The 13,929-nt window shown below is 38.4% G+C and overlaps 1 protein-coding gene across 2 annotated transcripts; it reads right to left on the reverse strand.

Moving 5' to 3' along the window:
- Positions 1–224: 224 nt before the first annotated feature.
- LOC124157853 lies at positions 225–5,402 on the reverse strand. Of its 2 annotated transcripts, none has more exons than XM_046532901.1 (2): positions 4,220–5,402; positions 225–4,099 (listed from the first exon to the last, which is right to left on the reverse strand). In XM_046532901.1, the coding sequence occupies exons 1-2, from the start codon at positions 4,320–4,322 to the stop codon at positions 513–515; spliced, it is 3,690 nt and encodes a 1,229-aa protein (XP_046388857.1). In that variant the 5' UTR covers positions 4,323–5,402; the 3' UTR covers positions 225–512. The 2 variants fall into 2 exon arrangements, with proteins under 2 accessions (XP_046388857.1, XP_046388858.1); XM_046532902.1 differs by having other exon boundaries at positions 225–835; positions 2,495–5,402.
- Positions 5,403–13,929: the final 8,527 nt, after the last annotated feature.

Consider the following 13,929-nt stretch of genomic DNA (forward strand, 5'->3'; position numbering starts at 1 on the left):
CCAGAACAAAGTGATACCGAATATATGTCTACAGCCAGATATAGACAGAGAGAGTTCGAAAGAAGAAAGAGTTATGCGCATCAGGCGAAAATATTACGACGCGATGTCTTTCGGTAACTCTTATCCATATTAACCCTTATCCGGGTGTACGCGATGGGTACAAAGATAAATGATAAATAAATAACCGAAGGACCAGGCGGTTTATGATGATTGAAATTGTATTATATTACAAAAAAAGGAGAACTCTCCCGATCGACCATTCTACCTGGCGACCAAAGGCTGACTGCCTACCCTCGTGCCGGAACACGTGGGGGCAGTTACAAAATTTGACTTCACACAAAATTTGACTTACTCTGTTAACAATGGAAAAACGAATTGAACTGGCGGGAACTCAAACTAGATTACACAGACTTCAAACATTCCGCCCACCTTCTCTTCGCAGAAGAGAACCATTACATAACAACAACAAAAATATTTAAATGAACATAGATTTTAAACTCAGATTACAATATTCATTTTAAAATTATTAGATTATTCACTGGTCTTTTAAGCACTGAATTTGCAGTTTGAATTGTCACAACTCGGACATATCCATCATCACCCGGGTGAACTTTTATTACTCTGGCTAGTTGCCAACGCGCTGGTGGAGTGTTGTCGTTGCAGGCAATCACGAGATCCCCAGCCTTGATGTTTGGGGTTGATGTTGCCCATTTCTGTCGTTGCTGTAGAGATTGCAAGTACTCCCTCGACCAGCGTCGCCAATAATGCTGAAGCATTTGCTGTACCATTTGCCATCTCTTTAAAGTTGGAATATTTTCCTCAATTAATGCTGGCTCTGGAATTAGATAAGATGAAGATTGAATTAAAAAATGAGCAGGAGTCAACGCTTGGATATCATTAGGATCATCTGATAAGGGAACAAGCGGGCGGGAATTCAAACATGCTTCCACTTGACACAATAGAGTTGACAGTTCCTCGAAAGTCAACTTTGTTTCCCCGATAACTCGTCTTAGATGATGCTTTGTTGACTTGACTGCCGCTTCCCAGATCCCACCAAAATGTGGGGCTGTGGGGGGATTGAAACGCCACTCCGTTCCATTAGATGCTAAGGCCTCAGCGAGGGTGCGGGTGAAGTTGGAAGATCTCTGGAACAGTTCTTTTAATTCTCTGTCAGCACCCACAAAATTAGTTCCCTTGTCACTTAATAACAAGGAGCAATGACCTCGTCTCCCAACAAATCGTCGGAACGCTGCAATAAATGCTTCAGAAGTGTAATTAGAAACTGCTTCCAAATGCACAGCACGAGTGCTCAGACATACAAAAACACATATGAAACCTTTGTATGAACTTCTACACTTTCCTGGTGAGGTCTTAATGCTCACAGGTCCAGCATAATCAACACCAGATTTTGAGAAAGGTCTGTTAGGCATTGTTCTGTATTGTGGCAAATTACCCATGATTTGATATGAAGTACTTTTTCTGTAACGTTGGCACACAACACATTTATGGATTATCTCTTTGATTTTCTGCAGTCCTTTCAATACCCAGTACTGTGTGCGTAGTGTTGTAAGAGTTAGCTGTACCCCACCATGCAGTGTACGTTTATGGCAGTCTTCGATGATTAAGCGTGTGAGTGGATGATCACTGGGTATGATCAACGGATGTTTCTCATCCTCAGAAAGTAATGAATGCTTTAATCTTCCTCCCACTTTTAATAACTTTTGATCAATAAATGGCGTTAACCTGATAAGCACACTGTTCTTAGGAATAATTTCATTTTTCTCCAAGATCGAAATTTCTTTAGAAAATGATTGCCGTTGTGCTATGTACACTAACAATAAACGAGCTCTGATAACTTCACTTGGATTCAAAATTACATCAGCATTCATTAATTCAACATTAAACCATGATGCACTGAAAATTGGATGCACTAGTTTTTTTGCTTGTAGAAAACGTATCACATAAGCCATGACATGCACTGTAGTTTTTAGATTAGTGTACTTTTGAAAGATATTAAAGCCACTAGCTTTAATTGTTGCATTATTTGTTGATAAAACAATAGGAATTTTCGATTGTTCATTAGTTCTTCTATTAAAAACTGTTTTTGGCCATATTATCACTGGCGCAATCCAGCCTAATGGATCAAATAGTTTAGCTACCTTGGATAACACTAATCGTTTAGTCCATTGCTCTACCTTTTGATCAATTTTAGCATTGAAGTTAAAACAGTCTTCACTGGGTTGCCAATTAAGTCCCAAAACTGCAAATATTGATTCATTCGCAAAGAGTGATTCCGGTTCATTGGCTAATAGCTCTTGTGGCAACCACTGAAGTAGAGTAGAACTATTTGAATGCCATTTGCGAAGGGAAAAACCGCCCACCATGCACAATTTAATGACATCTTTTTGCTTAGCCAATGCGGTGTGAATCTCATGATCATCTTGTTGAATCGTAAATACAGCTGAAGTGTGCGGTAGGACCGCATTTGTCTCACCAGATAAGATCCACCCTAGGGCTGTGGCCATGGCAATCGGATGGTTTGCTTCCCCTTTGACGACTCTACCCTCCACGACTCGGGCGTGCACCGCGGCTCCAAGGAGTAGATCGATTTGTTCAGCCTGGTAGTATTTGGGATCAGCAAGCTCCAACTCCTTCAGATGAGGCCAGTTATCCCTGGTTAGAAGACTCGGTTTGTACAACGTTACCTTGGGTACCACCAGAGCTTCAGTGTGACAGCTAAAAGTAGACATGAATCTTGGCTTAATTATAACACTAACAGAGCCTTTGCATTTCATATGATGACTGTTACCAAGTCCACTGACAACCACCGAAGCTGATTTTTTATCAAGTCTAAGTCTTTGACAAAGTGATTCCGTGATGAAACTAGACTGAGCGCATTGGTCAAGTAATGCTCTAGCTAACACAACATTTCCATGAGGTCCTTGCACTTTTACCCACGCAGTGGAAAGAAGTACTGTCTCAGGCTTGCTATCGATCACATTAGTTAGTTTACGTTCGATAGATTCTTCAGTAAAAACAGGAAAAGAGCTTGTTGATTGGTTCTTCACACAGTTTTTCGAAGATTCAGAATTAGTTGAAGGCTCATGTAAAAATGTATGATGCTTTTTATGGCAAACCTGACAGCTCTTTTTTGATATGCAATTTCTCAAAACATGTTGTCCAAAACAATTGAAACAAAGATTCTTAGAAAGGACAAATTCCTTCCGTTGCTCTACTGATTTATCACGAAATGTTTCACAATACGCCAACCAATGGTTGCGGCCACACAAAGCACACAAGGGATTTTTCATTACGGTTGATCCGCCCATATGAAAACTCTTTGATTTGTATGATCCACTCTTTTCATGAAATTGACGTCGCTGTTGCATGCCCTTGGGAGATCCCGAAGATTGTTTGTTACCACAACTTTCCAGACTGTCCAAACTCATTATTTTTGTTTTGAGGAAATTTTTAAGCATCTCATACGTAGGAGGTGCAGTTGAATTCTCTAATTTAATTTCCCAATCACGTCGCGTTTGTGGGTCTAATCTCCTTTCAGTTATAAATACAATTAAATCATCCCAATGACATACTGGACGTCGCAACGCTTCAAGTGAGAGCAAGGGGTTCACTGTGCCGGCATAAATGCGGCGTAATTCAGATACTGACTCGTTTTGCATCGATTTAAGATCAAACAGCGCAGCAAGGTGAGCACTAGTTATGCGTCTATTATTCTCGTAATAATTTTGCAAAGATTGCCACGCAAGAGTGAAATTTTCTTCTGTGATAGGAATAGTACGTACCAGGTCAGCAGCTTCACCAGAAAGACAGCTTAACAGGTATTGCAATTTAGCAACCTGCGAAATATCTTTGCGATCTATTATCATAGACTTCAGGAGATCTCGAAAAGTTTCCCAATTTCGGAAATCACCTGAGAATTTAGGTAACTCCGGGACAGGTAATCTAACAAGGTGATCACCCTCACTATGGGAAGTTTTATTCTCACCATTCCGTTCACTTTTACTTGATGCTGATACAAGGTTTATCAGAAATTCCTCAAACTCACCCTTTCGTTGCAAGTACACTTCCTCAGCATTATCTAGGAAATGAGAGCAAAAATAATCATTCTGTAAATCTAAATATTCACTTTCAAGTAATTGTTCATGAGCATCATTAATTTTTTGCCAATAATTGTCAATGCACTCCATTCGAACCTTACAAGATCCGCGATTCATTTTTGTAGCACCTTCTTTTTTAAAGTTTATGAAGGAATTATTAATTTTCCTTAGATAAGTCTTTTGCTTTTCATAAAAGCCTTCCATTTTGATATGTCACTCAGTCAATCAGATTAGATAGTTCTGCTTGAGTTCGGCAAAATTGCGTTCACAATATAACACTTTGATATCATTTACTTAGGTTAAGCCACATTAGCTAGATAAGATTTTCAATTTAGATGAAACTTGCTAAGTAACTTGGGCGTTATATAGATAAATTGAAACAATCTTACTGATTTTCTGATGACTGCTAGCCCCAAAGACGCCCTCTGTTGTCGATGTACGATGCCTTCGTAGACGTCCGATGATAGTACGAGTGGGGATGAATCAGCCGCTGCAAGGACGACGGCACGATGCACTCCTTCCCCCTCCGATTTCCTCTTCTCCGAGCTGCTTTGAAGAGCTGTCCCTCGTGCCTCCGTCATGAGCCTCACGGTAGATAGGGATGACCAGCGGGACTTCTTTTTCGTCGATGAGTTCCATTAGTCCGCCGATACGATTTTTCACCGATAAACGATAATTATGTGAAACATTGACCGCCAAGATTCGCTAACAACTCCGTTAACGAGTAAACGGGACCGATAATCTGGTAAAGATTAATCCGGCAGAGATATAACCGGAAAGATATGTCCCGAGAAGATAAAACCGGTGATGATACGTACGACCTCTGCAATGCGATGATTTTCAATTTGGCGATGCTGAGATCAACGATACTGAGTCCGGAAAGATAGGTCCCAAAAAGATGAGATACTATGTAATTCAGCACTATCCGTCGCGATCCGATGAGTTCCGATATGATCCGACGTATCCGATGAAATCCGTTGACATCCGTTGACATCCGGCCCGAAGGACCAAAAAATATGTACGCGATGGGTACAAAGATAAATGATAAATAAATAACCGAAGGACCAGGCGGTTTATGATGATTGAAATTGTATTATATTACAAAAAAAGGAGAACTCTCCCGATCGACCATTCTACCTGGCGACCAAAGGCTGACTGCCTACCCTCGTGCCGGAACACGTGGGGGCAGTTACAAAATTTGACTTCACACAAAATTTGACTTACTCTGTTAACAATGGAAAAACGAATTGAACTGGCGGGAACTCAAACTAGATTACACAGACTTCAAACACCGGGCAAGATGGGCCCAATTACTCTATTGCAGTTATTTCAGGTTATAACATGAAAACAAACTATTATTTCGCAGTGAACTTCTGTGACTGTGTTCGTGCAGATGCGTATAAGAAACATTTATTTTTTTGACATCGCTACATTTTTTATGGTAAATTCAAACTGTTCCCACCATATCTGGGCAATCTTGATCCGATACACCCTTCACGAATGCGATCAATCGCACATCACTAGAAGGCTAATATAAATAGTGAAATGTTGTAATTTTACAAGTATCATTTTGGAACATTAAAATATACGTCTATATAACCCCTTGTGAGCTAACATAACTGTCTATGGCAGGAGGTAAATGTTCACCAGCATGCAACACGCTGCACTTGGATTCCGACGAGCAAAAGGTTGGGTGTTTTTAAGGGCAACAAAATTTTTACTTTTTCAAATTACTAGCTTAAACCAGTCTGACGAAGACAAAAATGAAAAGCATTATTGCCAGTGCCAGCAAGATATTTGACGCATTATAATAAAACAAAGTAGGTGTAAATGTTGGTGGTTGCTTTCGGGACATGCTGCGTGGGTAACATTATCTACTAGGCGTTTCGCTCCTCCTACTGGGAGCATTTTCAAGAGAATGAAAATAATGAATGAGAGATTCCATTCTCTAGAAAACGCTCCCAGTAGGAGAACTGAAAAGTCGAGCAGATAATGTTAGCAACGCAGCATTTCCCGAAAGCAACCTCCAACATTGATAAAAGAAGCTGCACAAATCTTAATACAAAAAATATGTGTCTGTTTTATTGATATTATATAAAATGCCCATTCTACTCTATTTCATCGATTGATGGCCACAAAAATAGGCTTATGGGGTTATGTTTGCTGGAAACTGAATTAATAAATCTACAAAGTTTTCTAATGAAGATATTTGTTCAATTACGCTAATGTATCCATTATTGCTCGAATAGCAACATCAAGCGTCTCAAACGACGTATCACTCCTACCGTTTCCCTTTCGCCCGCCCTCGGCATCGCCTTCCCCATCCGACCGAGGTCCACATGGTCCTCCGCTCCAAAGATTCCATTCGCAGAGAAAGTCGAGGTGAGCGCAGCTACGAACATTAGGGTGGGCCGAAAAAAGGTTTTTTTTCCTGATAAAATTTGCCCTATGCGGGAAAGTTGCGAAATGATATAAGGATCTCGCACACAAATTTTTTTTCAAATCGGATAATATTAACCACTGCCGCCCGAGCTCTAAAGTTTAAAATTTTGCGAAAAATCAGGCTGATTTCAGAATCAAACGGCTATTAAGACGAATTTTATGAAAATATGGGATAATGGATAATATCAAAGAGTGGATACATGTTTATAGTTTATGAAAATGAAATTTGAAGTTTTTTTGAAAAAATCTAAGGTTAAAAAAATGTCTATGAATTAACAACAAAATTAGAGTATAGACCACCCGCACGACACAACTCATTTTTGCCTACATTTATAAAACTCCATTTTGGGGGCTAAATTGCACGTAAAATAATATTTATTTCGATTGAATTTCATTTCTTATCAAATAAGTCATCATATGGTAGTAAATAATACCACAAAAAGTATTAATAAGGTAAATTATTTGAAATTAACATCAATCATAATGACGAATAACGTACCTGTGGAGCTATTTTCAACAAGAAATTCAGCCAAGGCTGAGAAAAAGCAGAACCTGAACACCAAGCATTTCACTAAGTAGCTCTCTGCTAGTTTCGTAAAGAAACTACCCAGAACTCACCACGAGGAAGAGGCTACCATCGAGTTCCACCCGTGTCCCCCCAACCAACCTTCCAAAGGATTACGGGAGGATTGACGCATTGGTTAAAAAATAGAGGAAAAGCGTACCAGGTGTGGAGTGGAGTGCGTGATATTTGTTGCACCCGAAAATTTCATGGGTAATGATTTGCCCTCTTATGAAGAGATGATGAAAATGTTTTTGTTCTCTCGGTACATTGAAGAAGAAGAATAAAGTTAAAATATCATTATTTCTCTGCCGGGAATCGCGGAGACAGTGGCTTATGCCATTGAAGGCATTTGGCATAGATCTTCTATCCCAGTTGTTGGATATAGGCAAATTATTTGACGAATTATTCAATATCATGGAAATAATCGCAATATTCTTCGATCTGTCAACAAGAATGCTTTCATTGATCTGAAGCAAGACTTCCATCGTCACGCACGTCAGCTTTTTGATGTTGCGGCATGTGAATTGCTTTATGTGAGACTGATTCTGTTTGTGATATTCTTTCGAAAATGCCTTGTTTAGAATGGGAATTCCCTAAGGACAGAGAAGTGGCAGGAAAATGAAGATAGGCGCCATCGATGTGCAGGAGACCAAAAATAGGAAGACGAGGCTTTGCAGGTTGGAAAGAAAAAAGGAACACCCGAATGTTCCACACTATTTTGTCAAAACACTTCAGTTCGGAAGACTCAGGTGATGAAATGACATTGAACAGAGAGTTATGTAATGCAAGTGAAGGAGAGGATTTCATGGAAAAAGGTTAGTGTAAGTAATTTGAAATTGCCAAGATTTGCATCATCCTGTGAATAATTCTGCATATCAAACCATACCTCTGCAGCACTTGCATCTGCGCACCTAAAAGATATCGGGTTGGTTACTCAAGGAGTCAATGTACTTTTTGTTGACAAGAACAAAGTTAGAAGGGAAAGAGAAAGATTGCGCACGTGTATTCGGAGGAATGTGGGATCTGTTAAACTGCAAGCGCTTTACTTCGACGTGAGGAAAGACTCTGGTTTCGTTTATAGTCAATCAAAGTGAAAAACAATTGGTTAGGAGCACGTAACTCTCGTTCAAGAGCCTGGTTCACGCTACTTATGCATGTCATCCCATGTGTCGGCAAACCTCTAAGATTCCATCACGAATTTTCTAGGAGAGGAAATGATCATTACCGATGGACTCCAAACAATTGTGTGCGATGGAACTGAGATTAACACCGGAAGCCATGCCGGAGTAATCAGGAGAATGGAAATGGCCCTAAGAAGACCTTTGCATTGGTTTGTTTGCCTGCTTCATTGCAATGAACTATCGTTCAGCACCGTCAAAAGAACTGATGACCCTGGCAAAATTTGTTATCGAAGTTTACGCTCCAATGCGGTTTTCAATAAAATTGAGACAATATTGAACAGAAGGCCCGAAGCATAATATGAACATGATTCTTCTTATGAAATATAAAGATAGAAACATCAAATTACGCCGCTACTCTATGATTCAGGGAAATGTAATTCTGCTTGCAATGTTAGCCGATGAATGCAGACAAATTCGTGCAATGGCCATCACAAATACATTGAAATCGAAAGAAACTCAGCAGGATGAATCGAGGAAATTCGAATTTTCCAAAGCTAATCTTCGATGGACTGAAGAGTTCTCGGGATCGCCACCGGGTCAGGAACTCCATATCTGCCGACGTTTCGATGTCCGACTCGGTCATCGTCCTCAATGCTGTGAATGAACACTTCACAGTCCTGAGGACGATGACCGAGTCGGGCATCGAAACGTCGGCAGATATGGAGTTCCTGACCCGGTGGCGATCCCGAGAACTCTTCACTCAGTCCATTCGCCGGGAAAGCACAAAATCTTTCTAAGCTTCGATGCTCAAAATTATATTGAATTGGTTGACTGGGAATAAAATGAGGTAAATCAACCACCAATAGTAGCTGGGATGACAAACAAAAACTTGGAAGACCTTGTTAAGGAAAGATCTGTATTAGAAGTACCTTTTCCCTGCCATACACAAGCAGTTGAAAGGATGGTACAAATGATAATTTTACATCTACATCTACATAATACCCTGCAAGCCACCTCTAGGGTGTTTGGCAGGGGGTGATCAATCACCAGCATTCAGCATGCATTAGCATGCAATTTTAGCATCAAAATCCGTGTGCAATATAGAACGCAGGCATGGATGGGCATTATCGTGCATAAGAGACGGAGAAATTCAGCCGAAATTTGAAAAAAATCACAAAATAATTTTGCCAGAGTAATTGATGTGCTTTCATAATCGTGTCCTACGGAAGGCTGGCTGGGGGGGACACGGGTGGAACTCGATGGTAGCCTCTTCCTCGTGGTGAGTTCTGGGTAGTTTCTTTACGAAACTAGCAGAGAGCTACTTAGTGAAATGCTTGGTGTTCAGGTTCTGCTTTTTCTCAGCCTTGGCTGAATTTCTTGTTGAAAATAGCTCCACAGGTACGTTATTCGTCATTATGATTGATGTTAATTTCAAATAATTTACCTTATTAATACTTTTTGTGGTATTATTTACTACCATATGATGACTTATTTGATAAGAAATGAAATTCAATCGAAATAAATATTATTTTACGTGCAATTTAGCCCCCAAAATGGAGTTTTATAAATGTAGGCAAAAATGAGTTGTGTCGTGCGGGTGGTCTATACTCTAATTTTGTTGTTAATTCATAGACATTTTTTTAACCTTAGATTTTTTCAAAAAAACTTCAAATTTCATTTTCATAAACTATAAACATGTATCCACTCTTTGATATTATCCATTATCCCATATTTTCATAAAATTCGTCTTAATAGCCGTTTGATTCTGAAATCAGCCTGATTTTTCGCAAAATTTTAAACTTTAGAGCTCGGGCGGCAGTGGTTAATATTATCCGATTTGAAAAAAAATTTGTGTGCGAGATCCTTATATCATTTCGCAACTTTCCCGCATAGGGCAAATTTGATCAGGAAAAAAAAACTTTTTTCGGCCCACCCTAATGAACATGCCTCACCACTACTCTCTACTCTCACCTCTCCATAAACGTCGAGAGAGCCTAGATTGAATCATGTTATCTTAAACCAGCCTGAGAAGGACAATGAAGACAAACATCACTGTTGGCGCTAGCAATATATTTCAAGCACTATAAATATTGGTTAATTTAATTATGTGTGTGTCATTTTTATGAATATTTCATGAGATCCTTTTCCAACTCTACTTTTTAGACTGACGGCCAAAACAAAATAGGCTATCCGGATAATATTTTTTGAAATTTTTATTTAAATATTTGCAATTTAAAACAAGTTTAATGAAAATACCTTTCCATCTACCATCTACCAAAATATTGATTATTACCAAAGAAAAATTAGTTATTACTTACAAAACTAACGATTTTCGTATCATCGTAAGAGTCATGATGAAAATATTTTAGCACGTTACTAAACTACATTTGAGCAATGAGCCCGTTCAACCATTTTATTTTATGTCAATATGATATAGTTAGAAAATGAATATACCCGTGTTTATCGGTTTATAGAACCGTTGCATACATCTCGAGATATTAGCGTTAAAAATCTACATTACAACTCATGTAATTAACTTCTTCGCTGCTATTCGACCTAATGCACGAATTTCGCACGGTTAGTAGTTGTTCACTCTCTTTTTGACAATTCTTTCCATCAGTGATATTCTCTTATTCATTGGGTCACTAAATCCAAGCAGAAATAAGTCGCCAATGCATAAAATCTGCACGGTGATTAACGCGTATTGATCGTAAAGGATGGCTGAATGGGGAAGATTTCCTTTTTCGTCGTGTCAATTGTCTTTCCTTTCCATTTTCAGAATTACAATAATGACTTTCGAGACGGGTCGAAGTGAACCTCCGCATTGGCGGAGAAATGCTACGACTAGAATTCAGGCATATATTAGGCTGAAATACCTTTAAAAAAAGGTTGAGTAAAAATTCATGGATTGAAAAATTCACATTCTTGGTGCGCTAATTTTGAAAATTATGGATATCGTCTGTAATGGCAAAAATTTATATTAATTTCAATTGAGTTTGTTTTGAATTCCGAAGTTGCGAACCTGTCTCCTTATTCCTCCAAATTCTGTCTTCCTCTGAATTCTCTATCTCTATACCTATAGACTGAAGATCTATTTTCGGCATCACTTAATTAGGAATCACGAAGTTGGAGCGTAGGAGGACTTATGAATAAAGTTAGCATCTAGACCCCAGTTCAAATCAAAGTTTAAGAGGAAGCTTCTGTAGTCTCTCAGTTTCATAATGGACCGAAATAGACGCATGCCTCCCTCTCCTCTCTTCATTCTTAGCAGGAAAGAATGCGCAAGCACCCATAAAATGATTCCCCCGGAATTCATTGCCATTTATGTGTATGATATCCCGCTGAAAATGGTGATAGACTGGGAAAAAGCTTATTTTATCCTTTTAATATTAAGTCTTCCAAGTCTTAGTTTCAAACTACAGTAAACTGCCTGAGTTCGAATTCAGCCAAAAGTCACACAAAATAAATTAGGGATGGAACTGAAAGAAAATCCCGCGTATAAAAAGAAAATGATTTTGTTTTCTTTTTCATTTTTCACTATTTCTCCGTCAATTAATTAATGGATCCTTCAATGTAAAGGTAATATTTAGGACCAAAAAAATTAAATAGAAAGAAAAATGCATCTGTCCTCTAATTAATGCATTTAGGGAGAATACTTTACATTCAGAAACATAATGCATGATAGAAAACAATGATAGATAGAATGATATAGACATAAATGAATACTATGCAAGGGTGAAAACTACACATTCACAAACATAAATCCCATCATCTTAAAATGTCAACATAAATCTACATGCATGGGAGTGAAGGGTAGCTTGAATTGAAATCAATGTTAGGTGTGAATCGGGATGCAATTTTTGTGCCGAATCAAGCTGATATATATAAATAACACACCGATTTTCAATACTTCTGCATTAACTTTAATTTTTAATTGAGTTTTATTATGTACTTCACATTGAAATATTGAAAAATTTCTCTGCTTGATACAAGGCTAGCGGCTAATACTCAATATCGCTTATTGGCTCACATTCAATGCAGTCAACCATAGCAGTGTAACACGCTCATCCTGTGTTGGAATCTTTGAGCGGAATTAAGCTGATAAATGTAGCAAGCAAACCCATTTTCAATACATCTGTATTTAATTTAAATTTTCATCGATTTTTCTTTCTTGTTTATTTCAAATTCCCAGTATGGAAAATTGTTCAGCTTGCTACGATAACACTCAATATTGGTTATATATTGTCTAATATTAAACACAGTCAACTATCTTACTGTAACACGCCCATCCTCTGTTCCTCACAATCGATATGAGACTTCCCAACCACCACTAGACACGCCTCTCTCATGTACTGTTTGGTCCAACCTGTATTTGTCGAATCGCAATGTCCCCATTTCGGTCCTAAGCCAATAACCCCTTGCCCTCAACGAGACACCATCACGCTTCATCTCCACATCTCCCCTGGGAATCGCCGTGGCCAGAACCTCTCGTCCAACCAGGTTTGTTGAGAGGGGTAAAAGGACGCAAGAGACAGTGAACTCTATGCAATGTAATGACGTACGCTATGCATCGCAATGGTGTCGGTACAGGATGAAAAAAAGTCATGCATCCTTGGGAAACTAGAAAGGGTAGTTTGAATGAATAAATTTAAGCATTGTTTTTCCACAGCTTTTTTTTAAATATTTACACAATGTTTCTAGTCGAAAAATCCTGTGGAAAAACAAGTTTTAAATTTACTCATCCAAAACGTTCACCGAATTTCACAAAGTATTGCTGAAAACCACCAACTTTCTTTGAGAAAGGGCAGAATTGTTAATCCGCCTTAAAACTAAAGGTCATCTATGATTTATCTATTTAATAACACTCAATTATAAGTAAATTGATTTTAGCCATAACTTAGTTTCCTGGGGAGAAGGATCGAAGGATCGAACAGTTTCTGAAAATTTTCCACCACCGCCTGAATTTGAACTCGGACACATGGGATGGTAAGCCATCGAACTAGTCACTACATCAATGTGATCCCTTTTCATACCACCGATAAGTGCAAGTGGGCGGGTTTCCAAATGCGGATCGAAATATGACAAGCAATGGATAAAAAGTCTCAAATAGTGGATTGAGCAATAGATTGTTCTTATAATTGAGCCATTCTACTTATTATGTCCCATAATTCTTCTATTGTTGTGGGTAAAAATGTTCTATTTTCAAATTTTATCAAGTGTAAAAACTCTCGTGAAATATTTTTAAATTATTACTCCGCAGAATAAACTTTCACTGTATTAACCCCTTGGGAAGGGTTGCTGATAATACCAAAGACTTAGTCATACATGGACATCATGTCCGTGGACGTCATGTCCGTGGACATCATGTTCGTGAAATCTACAGTCTATGGACATTACAGATGATAACGGACATAATGATACACTATAACTAGTTACATAATGTCCAATGGCAAATAATTTTTTTCACATGAGCAAACAAAATATTCCTCTTCTGCTATGTCCGTGGGCATATACATCATCATCGTAGATAGCAAAAAGGTAAAAATAAAAAAATGTGTAAATATTACGAACGATCTATCCCACAAACGTCATTAAATTGTGTGATTGACAAACTGTAATTACACAATTTTGGCTCTTATATTTAATTTTATATTTATTATTCAGGCAAATTTTTAAAAAATTA

This window comes from Ischnura elegans, chromosome 4, assembly GCF_921293095.1.
Source record: "Ischnura elegans chromosome 4, ioIscEleg1.1, whole genome shotgun sequence".
Taxonomy (NCBI): domain Eukaryota; kingdom Metazoa; phylum Arthropoda; class Insecta; order Odonata; family Coenagrionidae; genus Ischnura; species Ischnura elegans.

Excerpts from the sequence above, each read along its gene's own strand:
- LOC124157853 (XM_046532901.1), bottom strand. The coding sequence starts at position 4,322 with ATGGAAGGCTTTTATGAAAAGCAAAAGACTTATCTAAGGAAAATTAAT. Across the intron at positions 4,100-4,219 it reads AAAAATGAATCGCGGATCTT|ATAATGCTGAGGAAGTGTAC; the intron begins GTAAGGTTCGAA and ends CTCATTTCCTAG.